This window comes from Erpetoichthys calabaricus, chromosome 12 (assembly GCF_900747795.2).
Source record: "Erpetoichthys calabaricus chromosome 12, fErpCal1.3, whole genome shotgun sequence".
In the NCBI taxonomy this organism is placed as follows: domain Eukaryota; kingdom Metazoa; phylum Chordata; class Cladistia; order Polypteriformes; family Polypteridae; genus Erpetoichthys; species Erpetoichthys calabaricus.
In genome coordinates this window covers 83,461,692-83,479,183 of record NC_041405.2, presented here as the reverse complement: position 1 = coordinate 83,479,183, position 17,492 = coordinate 83,461,692, and the positions used below count along the sequence as shown (strand labels likewise).

Genomic DNA, 17,492 nt, shown 5'->3' with positions numbered 1-17,492 from the left:
CTTCACTTTGTGCAGTTTTAATGAAAGAAGGGAACATTATTTCGCCAAAATGATGCAATATAAAAAAGTTCCATGATTGGGAAGTTGAAAGGACGTTCTTGGAGATCTTCAGATCTTGATGTGACATTGTACTGGACGCATTAGGAATTGACTGGTTATGGTATATCCTCGTCTAAATGTTCTTCATGTGCCCACCTCCCAAACGCACTTACCATATTTTTAGGAGACAGATCTATTGCTTTTTGGTATAGAGATGTAAAAAGTTAAAGTTATATAACATACCATAACAACTGACAGTCTGCTAAGTATTCGGTTGATTTCACACATGCTGAATTCATTAACATACTGTATTTGGACATACTCTTTCAAATGTCTTTTTCCAGTAGAAGGGTCAGCACGGTCACCAAAACTTCCACATGCACGTTAAAGAAAAGCCTGCCGTTGTGATCCCAAGGAATAAGTCTTGTGTATAATCAGAGACAAGCTGAGGTGTGCATTAATGTAAGCTGCTACATCCAGCAACTGCAATAAATGCTGAATGCCTCAGTCATGAGGAGTTCTGTTATTATTTGACAATACTGTTTGCAAGACTTTGGAAAGACTCTAGCAGGAACATTTTGAAATTGAAATACACTCCTGACCTTGTGCCATGATTACCCTTTGATTGGACCCCTCAAAGATGCTTTTAAATGCCATCACTTTGCTAGTAACAGCAAGCTGAAGACTTGCAACTTGCTTGTAAGCATCTTTATTTGACGGTGTAAAAGACCTTGGGTGTTGTGTGTTAACAAGTAAGTGGCCTGGGTTTGGCCTGTGAGTTCTATTTTGCTCTTAAAGTCAACTAATACACTGAAAACATGTTTTTTATTACCTGTGTCCAGTGTATGCTATATAACATAACAATCACTTAATCCAGTTTAGGGTGGTGGGAAGGACACGTACCCATGCACCCCTGGATACAAGATACAAGGCAAAAACCCACCCTGAATGCGGTGCCAGTCCATTTCAAAACACACTCGTACACACTCAGACAGGGCCAATGTGATTCACTAATCACCCAATCAGGCATTTGGCATGAGAGAATGTTTATGTTTTTAAATAACAACATCTGCCTTTTACAGGTGTCCTGTCTAGGATTGCTTCCTGCTGTATAACTCTTGATGTTAAAGTAGGCTGTGGCTCCATGTGACCATGAATTGGAATATGTAGGATGGATATTTGATAGTCAGATGGATGGACTTCATCCTTATATTGTCTGACACAGTTGTAGGAATCTCCCTCAAAGCTGTTGTCACACACGTGCGAGTAGGAGGCAGCTAAAGGGCTTGAGCAATTGTAATTGTACACCAGACCAGGGGGTGGAGAGGTGCTCTGACGGTCTCTCTCAGTTCCTTGCAGACCATTCTCGGGAAATCCCACTGTGTCCCGGCACCTCTGTGGATGTCACTTCCGGTCCCGAAGACGTCACTTCTGGTTCTGGCATCAATGATGTCACTTCCTCCACCGGCCTTTAAAGACACCATCCTACTACCTCCTCATAGTCAGTTCTGCTTTTGGACTCAAACCAGTGAACATCTCTGTTCAATTTACAACCTATTTTGCAGCCGTGGAATAACATACGGATGGCTGCCCCAAATCTTTATGATGTTTGTGTCTCATCATTATCACACTGTACTTAACACTTTTTTTTAATTCAACCCATAAAAAGACTTTTCGGAGTCAGAGAGCTAGAGTAGCCTGTCTATTTTTAGAAAATTAAATTTGAATTAGTAAAGTTGATGTCACAATGTACCGTACAGAAGAGATAGAAATGAGGACAAGTGACAATGTCACAATGCAGTTCTGCTGCTTTCAGTTCGAGCCATGCTCAGAGACCAATTATTTCATCTAGGGCTCAAAGACCACCAAGTTTCGAGGAAAGAGTTAATAAGCAAGCATGCAATGCCCAGAGTTTGCCAGTATGCAGTTTATCTTAATCCAGCTGGGCTCGAGGCAGCTGGGGCTCAGTCCTGTGGAACCGATTTCTACTCTGTTGGGTGGTTAGATTGCTTGTTTGAGAGTAGCTATAGAAAGAATCACTGTGAGAACTGCAAAGTGACGCCATTAACAGAGCTGTATGAGTTCTAACAGAGTTAAGTGAAGCCTCTCCTATTAAGCTGAACTCCAAAGAAGTTAATTTGAAACTGGCTGTAAAACTGATGAAATCTGTTCTGGTGGATTACTTGCCATGATCTCATGAAAGTGTGGTGGTATATTCTTTTGTTTTTCAAATGACCTAAATGGTGTGTTATGATGGTTTGGATTGTGGCTTATTCTCACTACTGGGCCACTGTGTGTCCTAACCAAATTTTCTTCATTGTAAATATAAAGAAATAATTATTCAAAATGTGCTATGATCTGAATAACTGAGTAACATAAAGTAACATTTTTAAGCCAACCTAGTCCATTTCCGAATCGTGGGGGCCAGAGCCTGTCCCAGTGATAGATGGTGCAAGGCCAGTTCATTACAGGGTCTTGTCATAGACACACTCAAACTCTTGCAAGGCCAAGCATCAGCAGTAGAAGGTAATGAGAGTGGCATGAAGGTACAGTGTTGCTGCTGCCGCCTTGGAGATCCCGGGGTCGTCGTCACCAAGTCTGTGTGGAATCTGCCTAAAGCTGTACATGTTCAATCAACTGGCAACACTGAATAGTCCCAGTATGAGTGATTACGCATACAGCCATGTGAAACAGTAAGGACAATGTTGACTTTTTCAACATATTTGAACAGGCAAACAATAGATCTTAATGCAAACAGTTCCTTCAGATAAAGATGATATACTTGAATGAAAACACAAAGAAAATTAGTCTTTAATCGTTTATGTAAAACAAATATCAATAGATGTAATGGTCTACTAAGGAAGAGTAAGTACATCCTTGGCCTCAGAAGGCTGTATTCCCCCTTTAGAAGAAATTACTTCTTGCAGGCTTTTTGCATTTTCTTTGTGTTTTCTTGCATGTACTGCGCATATCAAATCCCCACCACAACATTTCAATGGGATTCAAATCAGGGCTTTGCCAGTCCATGCAAGAAACCCACAAACATTTTGCAAGTGAGGGAAATCTGCATGGAGCAGTGGTGAAAAATTTCACTGAGTCGATGTCAGAGACTGGTGGGCAGTCTCAACACACTTGATCCGGTTTTTTGTCTTGGAGATACAGAACCTCTCTTGGCAGATTTGGGTTACATAAAAATAGGGCGGCACGGTGGCGCAGTGGTAGCACTGCTGCCTTGCAGTAAGGACACCTGGGTTCACTTCCTGGGTCCTCCCTGCGTGGAGTTTGCATGTTCTCCCCGTGTCTGCATGGGTTTCCTCCGGGTGCTCCGGTTTCCTCCCACAGTCCAAAGACATGCAGGCTAAGTGCATTGGCGATTCTAAATTGTCCCTAGTGTGTGCTTGGTGTGTTTGTGTGCCCTGCAGTTGGCTGGCGCCCTGCCCAGGGATTTGTTCTTGCCTTGTGCCCTGTGTTGGCTGGGTTTGGCTCCAGCAGACCCCCGTGACCCTGTGTTAGGGTATAGCAGGTTGGATGAAAGGAAATAACCGTGGATATGACATCCATATATTGCCAGGTATGTTCACTTGCACACCCATTTTAGGCCAATATGAGCATCACTAATCACAAAAATGAACATTTTTATAATGATTATTGGATTAAAACTGGAATACTGATTTTAAAACCCTGTCAGATGAAAGTGCAAACATCACCCAGGCAGCGGCCAAGTCACTATGTCACCATGCTGCCCAATAAAAGCATCCATCCATCCATTATCCAACCCGCTATATCCTAACTGCAGGGTCACGGGGGTCTGCTGGAGCCAATCCCAGCCAACACAGGGCGCAAGACAGGAAACAAACCCCGGTCGCCAGTCCACCGCAGAAATAAAAGCATAGTGTTACCTTTTTAAAGGGGTGAAGCAGAGCATTCTGTGGGTACTGTTTTCTGTAAGGATATCAGACACAAGTCGGCAGAATGCTGGCTGTATGTAAGAAGCGTTAGACTCCATCCCAGACTGCATGGGCCACGCTGTGAGGCGAGGCATGATTAAAACACAGCACAAGTTGAGGCTTTTAGAGCTTTCAGCGGACTTCCCCTGAGTAGCCCCTCATCGTGCTTGGTATTTCTCATAGGGCTTCTTCTATAGCAGCTGCAAATGTTGAATATGCACTCATTATATTTTTATATCCTCCTCGTGTGTTCGGTGGCGGTATTAGTTTTGCCTTCATACATTGAGGTTTTAACAAGCTTCCCAATTTGCTCAGAATCTGTTTAACTGCTTGATGAACTAGTGTAAGTTTCCATAACCTAATTGGACACTTTTTATACAGAGATTAATATTTTAACATTAATTATGTATGAGCCTATGGCTAAATTTTTGAAAAATGCAGTAATATAAAAAATCTGTGCTTTTCCTGTCACACTATAAAATATTTATTCAACAAATTTGTGAGTCTTGTCTGCTGGAAATGTTCCTTTCCGCAAAAAAGAAAAGTGAAGAGTTGCTAGCAGAGGCATTCCAAAGCTCTCTAGAGACCCCGCCAGACTGAAATAGTGCCATCACTTACTGCTTCTTGTAGCGCGAGATCCTGGACTACCCAGACATGTCTTTTGAATGGAATGAATCCCACAGCACTTCAAGAAATCCCTTGCTGGCCACTAGTTTTCCTATTAAGTAAAAGTAGTAGTCTGAAAGAGCGTCCTCCACTGCTCAGGCCTGTCTAAAATGCTGCTCAATCATGCCTCTGGCCGCCCGAGTTATGCAGATTCACTCCCAGGTGCTTTGACTCATTTTTTGCATGCTGTTGCTTTTCCATGCTCTGTAGTGCTTACACAGTACTGCTGGCCATTGCTTTTTTCTGCTTTCACTTGACTCTCCATCAGGAGCTGTACTGCTCCAGTTCTACTATTATACTTTAACAAGTGAATCACTCGCTTCTTGATTAATAGTTTAGTGCAATTTCACATTAGCTCCTCAAAATAAGTCACAATCAAGCTTTTTTCAACCTGCAAACTAACTCTGAATAGTGTAAAAGCACGTGACTAAGTCAGAAGAGTGTTCAACCGAATTGTCAGTCAAGAAGTCGTAAAAACGCCCTTCACATGTTGCTTGTTAAGTTACTTGACATCAGACAGTCTTTATTTCTTCTTATATGAAGTTGGAGGTCCTGATATTTTTCTTGCAAAAGAAGTGTACCTTTTTGAAAAGCGGCTCTTTTGAAGTTATATTCTGGTATTGCTATAGATGGGTGGCACAGCAGTGCAGTAGTTAGTGCTGCCTCACATTTCCTAGAGACTGAGTTTAAATGCTGGCCTGGTCACTGCCTGTTTGTATGTTCTCCCCATGTCTTCATTGTTTTCTTCTCCAGGTACTTCGGGTTTTTCTGCCACATCCTGTTTAGTTAATTAATGACTTTAAATTGGCCCCATATAAGTGAGTTTGAGTGCATTCTGAGGTGGAGTTGATGCCCCATCCAGGATTGGTTCCTGCCGTGTGTCTAATGTTGGTACAAATGGCTCTGGCTCCTTCATGGATTAAATTGTTTTGTATTCTGCCCCAGGATGGAAACAGCAGGAAAAATTGGTTTAGGATTAGGAAAAGAAACTTAGTTAAAAACTTATAAAACCATGCAAGTAAACCAAAACAAAACCAAAACTCTATGTCAAAAGGTCAGTCAGTAAAAATGTTTAATTAATACTGGGAATTCATAAGTTAAGCACATGCAAAAGCATTTTAGAAGTTATCCACATTCTCAGATACATGTAACAGCTCAATGCTGGCTTTTATGTGATTACGGCAATGACGTAACCCATACGGGAACATTTCATGCTAACAGTGGATGACCACATTCTGGTAAACCACAACAAAATGGTGGTACCTAATGATAAAACAACAAAGCATCACAGTATAATGAACGTTTTATATTAAATAAAAATTACATCACCAGAAAGAAAAAAAAATACATCAAACAAAATACTAATTATAATCTACAAGCTATAAAGGGAACACAGGGAAAATATTCTGTTAAAAAAAAAAATTATGAAGCCCCTGCCATCCTAGTTTTCCACTGAATCTAACCTGGTCCACCCCAGATCTGGCACATTTCTGCCCTTCCACGAATTTAACACAGAAGTCCCCTAAATTAAGCCTAGATAAACATGTCTGCATTCACACACCCCCATTTTTAACAAACCCTGTCTCCTTATAGGAGGTAACCTTATCTCCATCTGGACAGAGCCTGGCATCATTACCCTTGGGGGTGTTTTTGATGACTCAGGGTTCAGAACATTTCAGTTGCTTAGATGCACATTTTCTATTCAATCTATTGAGTCTTGTCGTATTCCTCTGTCTCCTCTGATCTGCTCCCTTTTTTAACATTTTCTTATTCTCTGTCCACTCAGGTGAAATGCTTCTCTTGCTTATGCCTTTTTACACAAGTCTACCTTCATGTCCTTGCCCGTTCAGTAAGTCTGTCACTGTCTACTCCTCTTGATTGGAACGTGACCTATAAGAATCCCAATCATCAGCACACACAATTCAAGATTGTACTCCATCCTGCCCGTATTTCACTCCTCGTAAACGCCTTTCTAATGATCTCCTTTGTTCTCTTGGCTTTTCTAAAACACCTGGGTACTTTTCTACATATGAACTGGGAATGTCCTAAAGTTTCAGCCTTTTGGAAAACTGAATCTCAGTTTCTTTCCTTTCCTCTAATATTCCATTTCTCATCAAGTTTTCCTTCTCTTAGATCTTTCTGCTCTTCCTCTTTCCTCGTTTCAAAAGATATTGTTCTACTTGAGCAAAATTGCTACAAAGTTAGTCCTGGCTTTGAGATAGAAATCTTCTGATTCTCCGTCCTTTTATTTCTGGACATTCTCCTTTCAACAACCTTATGCTTCTTGAACTGTTTGCTGCTGGAATTAGTGGTGCAACTGGTTCAAATATTTCTAAGTGGCAGTCATATATACAACTTGATTGGACTCACTTGGATGAGGAGGGGAGTGGAGGTCAGAAGAAGAGAGAGAGAGAGAGAAAGGATGAATGGAAGAGAGTTGTTGGAGGAAGGCATTGTGGTGCTGTACAGAAATAAAGGATTGTGTTTTGAACATTCTGGTGTCTGTCTGTCTATGTCCGGGGGTATGCTTTCCACAGCTAATTAAGCACCTTGTATAATAGTACAAATACTCTTTAACAATAACCCAAACACTAGAAACATTTTCAACCTCATTGTTTTCCCAAAATAATGAGCAACCAAATGGACCCTGTACTTAAAAGCATGACTAAGCGACTATATCAGTTTAGCCTTAAGCAGAGAAGGTACATGGAAACCTAATCCAGGCCTTCAAAATTCTCGACGGCATGAGTAAAACTTGACTTTCTGAATTCCTTCAATAGAATTATGCAACACATACTCCAGGTCTGCAGTGGGAATGAGAAAGGAATTCATTTAGGACTGAAGCAAGAAAGAACCTCATCACACAATTGGTTGTGAAAATCTGGAACAAACTATCGAGTCATGTAGCTGAAGCAGAAACCTTGAGAGCTTTTAAAAATGTCTGGATGAGATACTGGGACAGCTTAGCTTTTGGTTTACCAGATGACCTTGATGGACTGAATGGTCTCCTGTTGTTCTTTAAGTATGGCCACTTGGCATCACTAACATTGGCCATCTACATATGTACAGAGGAAACCATTTGACCAAGACATCTAACATTACCAAATTTTTAACTTTTGCATTCATTTGGGTATCGGTATGTTACTTATAACACAGTTTTATTTTTGAATTAAACAAGAAAACTTCTTAAAAGCAATAACAGCAATCAGTGAATGTCCATTTAAAAATTGGGTCGTTGTTTACTTATAAAGCTTTACTTGCTCACTTGTGTATTATGGAGCCTGTGTAGCAAGTCATCTACACTTAGATAGTAGAATGAGAACATGCAGTGAAAAAAGAACAGCAAGCCTGGTTAGGTAGGACCTGGTATGAAAAACACAAGCCAGATTTAGGGCCCAGAGTTGGAATAAGGATCAGACCTGTCCTATGTACAGTATGAATAATCATGTGGTACTGGACACACCTCATATCAGTGAGCTATGGAAAATGGCAATGTGGTAAAAATAAAAATCTCTTTTTGGTTGGACTTATCAAAAGGTAAGCACACTTTAAGGACAAGAAAGATAAATATATATTTGTTAATACTGAATAAAGGTGGGTATCATTGTGTCTAGTACTTTACAGCTCCAGAAACCTCAGACTGTCTGCTTGCTTGCTTTCTTTGTGTTGTTTGCATATTTTACATGTGTTCATGGGAGTTTTTTTTTTTTTTTTTTAATTTTTTTGGTGTATTCCTTTTTTCCTCCCACTTTCCAAAGATATGTATGTTGGATTAATTTTGAACTGTAAATTGGTCCAGTATGAGTGAATACGTGTTTATTCTGTCCCTCCCAGATGGGATTGACTTTGTCTGCTCTGTGACCATATAATGTAAAATGTCAGTTAAGAAAATGAAAGGGTGGACTGAAGTGAAGATATTCATTACTGGTAACAGTATTTGTCTGATTGAATTGATAACTCCGACATCTTTTTGCACCACTATGCATTAAGTGATTCTGAGCAAGGCGGTCTGCTTTTACATTGCCAATCTGCAGAATGAGGATCATTGTAAGAATGCCAAATGGCCTGAAGTTTGCTGTGCTTTCTTCAGTCCTGGACAGAAAAAGGTCCTTATTATGACCTGTGCCTGTATGGCTGAGGCAGGCCCATACTGCCATTGTCTTATAAGGGCACACACAGATTGTGAAGACCAGTCTAACCATTGTAGTTGTTAGCCTCCACTATCAGCTATTGCCTCTGTTGGAAAGGTCACGTCAAATTTGTAGCTGCTAGAACAGGGCAGAGTATCAACTGATTTCTTTGAGTGAACCAACTTAGCGCTTTACTCCGTACTACTTGAAGATATAAACATTTTGTCCAGGCCACAATGGAGTACTACTGCTTCACTGTAGATATGAGCACTCCTTGTGTGCCTTAGATAGAGATTACTCTAATGCCACCAGAAAGTAATGTGTTCAGCCACTGGCCCACCAATAGTCTGTGGTCAGTATGCACCAACTGATTTCAAAGATGGCACCTGCAAGTTCGGCTGACCTGATCTTGAGGTTTCATCATTATCTTCAGCTGACCAGAAACTCTGCAGGTGCACACCAGTGCCATCTTTCTGTCATCACTATTTATTTGTGGTGAGGCTGTCATTCACTTTGAGCACACATTAATTGTTCAAAACTGTAGTGAAACGTCTGAACCTCTAGTGAATGTGCTAGCTACTACACTATGAATACACAGAATATTTTGTCTGGCCCTGTGCCAGTAGCTGTTCTTTTTTCAATGTAAATGTGGACCTTTACTTGAACTGTCTATACAGTGCATCCGGAAAGTATTCACAGCACATCACTTTTTCCACATTTTGTTATGTTACAGCCTTATTCCAAAATGGATTAAATTCATTTCTTTCCTCAGAATTCTACACACAACACCCCATAATGACAACGTGAAAAATGTTTACTTGAGGTTTTTGCAAATTTATTAAAAATAAAAAAACTGAGAAATCACATGTACATAAGTATTCACAATACTTTGTCGATGCACCTTTGGCAACAATTATAGCCTCAAGTCTTGTTGAATATGATGCCACAAGCTTGGCACACCTATTCTTGGCCAGTTTCACCCATTCCTCTTTGCAGCACCTCTCAAGCTCCATCAGGTTGGATGGGAAGCGTCGGTGCACAGCCATTTTAAGATCACTCCAGAGATGTTCAATCTGATTCAAGTCTGGGCTCTGGCTGGGCCACTCAAGGACATTCACAGAGCTGTCCTGAAGCCACTCCTTTGATATCTTGGCTGTGTGCTTAGGGTCGTTGTCCTGCTGAAAGATGAACCGTCACCCCAGTCTGAGGTTAAGAGCGCTCTTTTCATCCAGGATGTCTCTATACGTTTCTGCAGTCATCTTTCCCTTTATCCTGACTAGTCTCCCAGTCCCTGCTGCTGAAAAACATCCCCACAGCATGATGCTGCCACCACCATGCTTCACTGTAGGGATGGTATTGGCCTGGTGATGAGCGGTGCCTGGTTTCCTCCAAATGTGACGTCCGGCATTCACACCAAAGAGTTCAATCTTTGTCTCATCAGACCAGAGAATTTTATTTCTCATGGTCTGAGAGTCCTTCAGGTGCCTTTTGGCAAAGTCCAGGTGGGCTGCCATGTGCCTTTTACTAAGGAGTGGCTCCCGTCTGGCCACTCTACCATACAGGCCTGATTGGTGGATTGCTGCAGAGATGGTTGTCCTTCTGGAAGGTTCTCCTCTCTCCACAGAGGACCTCTGGAGCTCTGACAGAGTGACCATCTGGTTCTGGGTCACCTCCCTGACTAAGGCCCTTCTCCCCCGATCGCTCAGTTTAGATGGCCGGCCAGCTCTAGGAAGAGTCCTGGTGGTTTCAAACTTCTTCCACATACGGATGATGGAGGCCACTGTGCTCATTGGGACCTTCAAAGCAGCAGAAATTTTTCTGTAACCTTCTGCAGATTTGTGCCTCGAGACAATCCTGTCTCGGAGGTCTACAGACAATTCCTTTGACTTCATGCTTGGTTTGTGCTCTGACATGAACTGTCAACTGTGGGACCTTATATAGACAGGTGTGTGCCTTTCCAAATCATGTCCAGTCAACTGAGTTTACCACAGGTGGACTCCAATTAAGCAGCAGAAACATCTCAAGGATGATCAGGAGAAACAGGATGCACCTGAGCTCAATTTTGAGCTTCATGGCAAAGGCTGTGAATACTTATGTACATGTGCTTTCTCAATTTTTTTATTATTAATAAATTTGCAAAAACCTCAAGTAAACTTTTTTCATGTTGTCAGTATGGGGTGTTGTGTGTAGAATTCTGAGGAAAAAAATGAATTTAATCCATTTTGGAATAAGGCTAACATAACAAAATGTGGAAAAAGTGATGCGCTGTGAATACTTTCCAGATGCACTGTATATTTGACTTTCTTACTTTGACTTATATTCAGGCCTGTGTCTGGTCGCCAAGGTGCATACTCAGTAAAGCAGCCACATTTTTGATATGTTCAGACATGGACCTGCTAGAGCATCTCATTCAGACTTGCTCCATGGAAGTTCACACTTCACATTTGTTTTTAATCTTCTTGTATGAGCCTCAGTTGCATATTTATAACAAATATAGTGCAATTTTAAACCCCAGCGATTACAAGAAGGGGAGCGCTGTTAAAGTTAGGATGTACTGTTGTCATACAGATGACTCAGTTATAGTACAACAATAAAGAATCTCAGGTAATGTTGTGTGAACCTTAATCAGGTTGTTAAGTCAGAAAATACAACAGTGAGATTATTCTTCTGTCCAAGTATTTTGAGTACAGAAGAGCTCTTTGTTACAGTAAGCCATTTCTACATTTTTAGTTCCCCATGTAATTCCACCTCATCTTGGGCTTGAATCCCATGTTCAGTTGTCCATGTGATGTTTGCATGTTCTTCCCATGTCTTTGTAGGTCACATCTCTAAAAGATGAGCAGGTTATGTTATTTGGCAACTGTAAATGTGCCCTATATGAGTGCATGTGCTGGTGTGTGAGTGGGCCTTTCAGTGGCCTGCCACCCTGTCCAGTGCTGGTTTGTATCTTGCACCCCACCTTGAATTGTTGTAACTGGTTTGCATTTTTCAATGGATGTTGACCAGTGGCATGGTCATGCAAGCTTCTCGCCTTCTAATGATACTAAAGCCAATTGTTTGTCCATTCTGTGTAATGAAGATGTCCAGCACCGCCAAAGGCCTTTATTTTCAATAATTTGTATGCAGTGGAGATAGCATAACACTATTCACTTAGAAGAGCAATACAATTAGATGTTAGCGGTATGGCAGATTTAAGTCACTAATCAATCCCTGGGGAAATTAAAATGGCAAATCATTAACCACAAGCTAAACATTACCATGCATTAGCGTTTTTATTATACCTGAAGAGAGTCTGCCGCTGTGTGCTTTTATATCTGTCTCAGAGATGCGCCTTTTGCACCTCCTTGCATAATTTCAAGGTCTGTTTAAAGTTCCCCCTTCAGCCCTTACTTTATGAGGCGTCTAAAACAACAATGCCGAGAGACTGTACACAAACTCACACAAAAGAGTGGTGAGCAGAGGGCCTGCAGCTGAACAAGTAATTGGAACTAATTTGTTATATTAATGAAAAAGTCATTGTGCTGATAAAAGTGGCCTGAATGTTAAATGAAGGTATATCCCTCTGTCTGATCCGATCTCCTCCACTAAGTTTCTTAGGCGCTGCGAACCGTTTTTTAATTGCATTTGACGACAGAGAGGCGGAGCAGGCGCCTTCACTTTTAGTTACACTGCTGAATTGGCAATGAATTTCTGTTTGCCCCCCCTTATTTTTTAAAGGACCTGGCAGATTTATTAGTAATTTGTTTTCTCTTCCATACTGAGTCTTTTTGCAGATTGTGAAGGTTTAACAGATGTCCTGTCTTGTTTCCTCTAGGTCAGCAATGTGTGTGGCAATGCTCCTCAGAGGTTGGTCCGTTCTGCCCACATACCAGTGACACGGCCAGTGGAGGAACCGCGTAGAATCAAGAATGCCCCCATTGACCCAAAAGAAACCCTGTCTGGGAGGAGAAGGTGAGAATGACTGCCGTTCTGCTGTCGGCTCGTACGAGTGAGGACTGTAGGGTCTTAGTTTTACAGTTTGCCTAGGAAAGCACTGAGAGTGCACATCTTTATGTGAAGTGACATCACAGAAGAAGATAGATAAAGGACACCATGTCTTTGCCTGAGAAGTAGGAATAGAAATCTGCAGTGAACTGAGACCAAGACTGGAACACAGGCATTGCTAATTGCCTATGTTCATGTCTACTCCCAGGGGTTTTCAAGGAGAGAAAAAAAACAAGAGTCAATTTCAGTGTTTCATGCTAAATTTAGACCACTAGAAAGAACTAGCCCACGCTTCATTGTAATATGAATGCTCATTTCTGGCTGTTCCCATCACTCTTGATAGCTCAGAATGGATGGAGGTGGGCTGCGAGCATCCTGCGACTCCCCTGCCATCAGTTCTTTTATTTCCCAAGTGATTATAAAGTGTGAGGAGCACTGCATCTTGTACAGTTTGTTTGTAGTGTTGAGTTATGCAAAAGCTCACCAAAATAAATACATTTGTAAAGTGGACAGATAGTTTGATTTGGGCCAGCAAAAGTGAGGACTGGAGAATAAGAGGCATTCGATGAGAATGAAAACTTCATGAAAAGCATTTCATGGTTTATATATTATATAAATAATGTGGACCAGCTCTACACCCTTAGCAGAGTACTGGAGGGTGCATGGGAGTTCACCCAACCAGTCTACATGTGTTTTGTGGACTTGGAAAAGGCGTTCGACCGTGTCCCTCGGGGAATACTGTGGGGGGTGCTCCGGGAGTATGGGGTACCGGCCCCCCTGATAAGGGCTGTTTGGTCCCTGTACAACCGGTGTCAGAGCTTGGTCCGCATTGCCGGCAGTAAGTCGAACCCGTTTTCAGTGAGAGTTGGACTCCGCCAGGGCTGCCCTTTGTCATCGATTCTGTTCATAACTTTTATGGACAGAATTTCTAGGCGCAGCCAGGGTGTTGAGGGGGTCCGGTTTGGTGGGCTCAGGATTGGGTCACTGCTTTTTGCAGATGATGTTGTCCTGTTTGCTTCATCAGGCCGTGATCTTCAGCTCTCTCTGGATCGGTTCGCAGCTGAGTGTGAAGCGGCTGGGATGGGAATCAGCACCTCCAAATCCGAGACCATGGTCCTCAGCTGGAAAAGGGTGGAGTGCCCTCTCAGGGTTGGGAGTGAGATCCTGCCTCAAGTGGAGGAGTTCAAGTATCTCGGGGTCTTGTTCACGAGTGAGGGAAGAATGGAGCGTGAGATCGACAGGCGGATCGGTGCGGCGTCCGCAGTGATGCGGGCTCTTCATTGGTCTGTCGTGGTGAAAAAGGAGCTGAGCCGTAAGGCAAAGCTCTCAATTTACCAGTTGATCTATGTTCCCACCCTCACCTATGGTCATGAACTATGGGTAGTGACCAAAAGAACGAGAATACAAGCGGCTGAAATGAGTTTCCTCTGCAGGGTGTCCGGGCTCTCCTTTAAAGATAGGGTGAGAAGCTCAGGCATCGAGGGGAGTCAGATGAGGTGGCTCGGGCATCTGATCAGGATGCCTCCTGGACGCCTCCCTGGTGAGGTGTTCCAGGCACGTCTAACTGGGAGGAGGCCCCAGGGAAGACCCAGGACACACTGGAGGGACTATGTCTCCCGGCTGGCCTGGGAACACCTCGGGATTCTCCCAGAGGAGCTAGAAGAAGTGGCCAGGGAGAGGGAAGTCTGGGTATCTCTGCTCAAGCTGCTGCCCCTGCGACCTGACCTCGGATAAGCGGAAGAGGATGGATGGATGGTTTATATATTAAGTATAATTTTGTATTTTAATGAATACATCAGGCAAGTGCTTAAATACACTTTCTGCTATTCATGTACACAGTCCCCAGAAGCTGAAGCCTGCCCAGTGGCATGAGTTGCGGCTGGCACTGTAGTGGACGCTGGTCTCTGCCAAGGCACACCAATGTAAACATCCACCCTCGCTCTTATAAGCTGCCATTTCATTTCCATTTCAGTTCAATGTATTTTTGTGTAGTGCTCATCACTGAGCGCAGACTCAAGAGTGTGTGCACAAATTTACAATAATGTACTAAACAGGAAATGGCTCAACCATAAGGGGCTTTCAATGAACACACCAAGGTAAGTTAAACACTCGGCAAAAGGCAGTAGTATCAAATTAGTCCATACAGTTTGTCCAAGACACTCATCTTTGGGATTTGGGAGGAAGCATAATTCTGATCTCCTACATATTATAACATTCATCCATCCATTTATTGTCTAAACCCCCTTATTCTAAACAGGCTCATGCATCAAGCACCGGCCATAAAACAGGAATAATCCCAGGACAGGGTGCCAGCCCATTGCAGGATGAATGCACACACTCACACACATACAGTACATACAGTATTATTATGGGGGAAATTTAGCAACAACATTCCACCTAACTGGCATGTCTTTGGATTTGGATTGTGTATTATAAAATTATAAAGACAACTAGTGGAATACAGATAAAAGGGAATGGAAAACAATCAGGCCAGCATGAGGGCTTAAAGTGGATTGGAGTCTAAGTTTGTCTTCCTTGGGATAAATGACTAAATATGGTTGTGTTGGCGTTTGCCTGTTGTTTGTAGTGAACACAGGGGCAATCGTATTTGATGTTAGAACATTCTAACATTGTCAGGCTTGTGTAAAATCTTGTTGAAAGTACCTTTTTCCTTTTTGAACCTTTCTGCCATCTATGATAAACTTGATTATGACTTCTGAATGTGTAGGCACCGTGTCCTGGGGTATTATCAACAGTGACTCCCATGGATGGAAAAGATAAAGAGCTGTTGATATTGTGTATATGTTGAGTCTTGTACATCTTGTGGAAGTTATAATGCCTTTTAGTTGTTCAGTAGCGCTCATCAAAAGTACAAAGTTCTGTACATTATAACAGCAATGGCCTTGTGCAAAAGCTTTGAGAAAGTACTTATTTAACTTCTTGAACCCGTTTGTCATCTGTCTGTGCTTGTAGTTTTTCTTTTGATCAACTTTCCTTCTATTTCTAATGGCTTGGATGAAAGTGGTGTTTGAGCCAATGAGATTCTATACTTTTCCAAGTAAATGAGGAGAGATGTGGAGTAGATGATGATAGATGATGATACCATTACAGTGTCTACATTCCATAATGTAACTCAACAATAGAGAATTCAAGGAAGTTCAACTTACTGTGTCGCTCACAGAACTACATGTAAAGCAGCTAACATACACACATCTTTATATAGTAACAGAACTCATAAAGAGAACATTTCAAAATAATAGTTCCATGCACGTAATAAATGTCTCTACAGTACATCAAAACAATAGCCAAGCTGGGAATCAGTTTCAGAGCATCAGTAATACAACTGTATGAACACCACATGGATACCAAGTGAACGGAATCCTATCCCTTGGAGTTAAAAGGCAGTGGCACTGGACATTGTGTTAAAATGCGACCTATAAATCAGTTGCTTCTCCAAAAATCAATATAAACCCAGTTCACGATAATGAGGAGAGCACCAATCCATCACTGGGCACACTCAGAACACATCCACCCTCATTCACTTAGTTTAGAGTCATCAATCAACCTAATACACACATCTTTTGGACCTGGGAGGAAAATTCACCAGACACAGAGAGAATGTGCAGAATCCATCTGGGCACGGCCTGGAAAATAAACCAGGGACTGAGCAGCAACACTAACCACTGAGCTGTTGTGACACACCAGCTACATTTAAATGACCAGAAAAATGCATATTGATGAAGCCCATTATAAGAGTGAAGTAAACCACTAACACATTATGGAGTGCCTCATTTAAATATTAATTAATATTAAATTATACATCGTTCAGGCAGTCTTTATTAACAGGTAGCGTATCATTGTCAGGATTTAATTAATATGCTTGTGTGAAAAAAAAATGTCCTCTAAATTTCTGTAGCGATGCTCCATAAAATGCTGAAAGGCCTTTCAAGAATTCCTCTAAGCCTTTTATCTAAGAAGTGGCCCCATGTGGTCCTATAGAAATTAAATCCCCCATTAAAGGTGTCTGCATGGTATTTTATTCATTCCACTACCGTTTAGTAAAACTTGTCATTCAGTCAATAGCAGTTAAATGTTGAAATGAATTGCTTTATTAATCTAATAGGGAGAAATGGTAATTTTTAGCCACTAAGCATCTTCAATAAATCTGCAAACTTGGGTTGTAATTAATAAACTGAACATGCACAGTGGGTGTTTCGATTAGTTGTAGCACTCCACATTATGGAATTGTAATCACTGCAAGTCTTGGGACCTCCTCGATTCACAGCCCCCAAGGTGCCTACTGCATCCCTGAGTGTGCTCAGCCTGGTTCACTCAGTGAGTTTCTCATTATTTTCAACACTTGATGCAAAAATCTCCCAAGATCCCTCTACTCTGGACAACTTTTGTTAGCTTCACTCCATTGCCTTGGGTTGAACTGCCTGTCCCTTGTGAAAAATAATTAGTGCAGTTAACCTTGCTAATACCCTTCAAGAATCTTCAAGTTTTCTATTAAAATTCTCTTTACCCTGCCTCTGTTGAGACTTTAGAGCTTCAGATTTATAAGTCTGTCTTGTGGCACAAGCCCCTGAGATATTAATCTTGTTGATCCTTCTTCCCCCACTCCCCACACCTTCATTAGCAGAGAAAGATCACAGGTAGGAGGAACTGGACGACATGGTGGCCCAGTTTATAGTGTTTTCAGCCTCACAGCTCATTAACCCTGTTT

The 17,492-nt window shown here is 41.9% G+C and overlaps 1 protein-coding gene across 1 annotated transcript in view; it reads left to right on the top strand.

The window, feature by feature from the left end:
- The window catches only part of gpc3 (glypican 3), a 719,214-nt gene that overhangs the window by 444,533 nt on the left and 257,189 nt on the right, over positions 1-17,492 (top strand). The window contains exon 4 of the mRNA XM_028815765.2: positions 12,597-12,733. Coding sequence (XP_028671598.1) covers positions 12,597-12,733 — 137 coding nt within the window. The remainder of the gene's footprint in view (positions 1-12,596; positions 12,734-17,492) is intronic.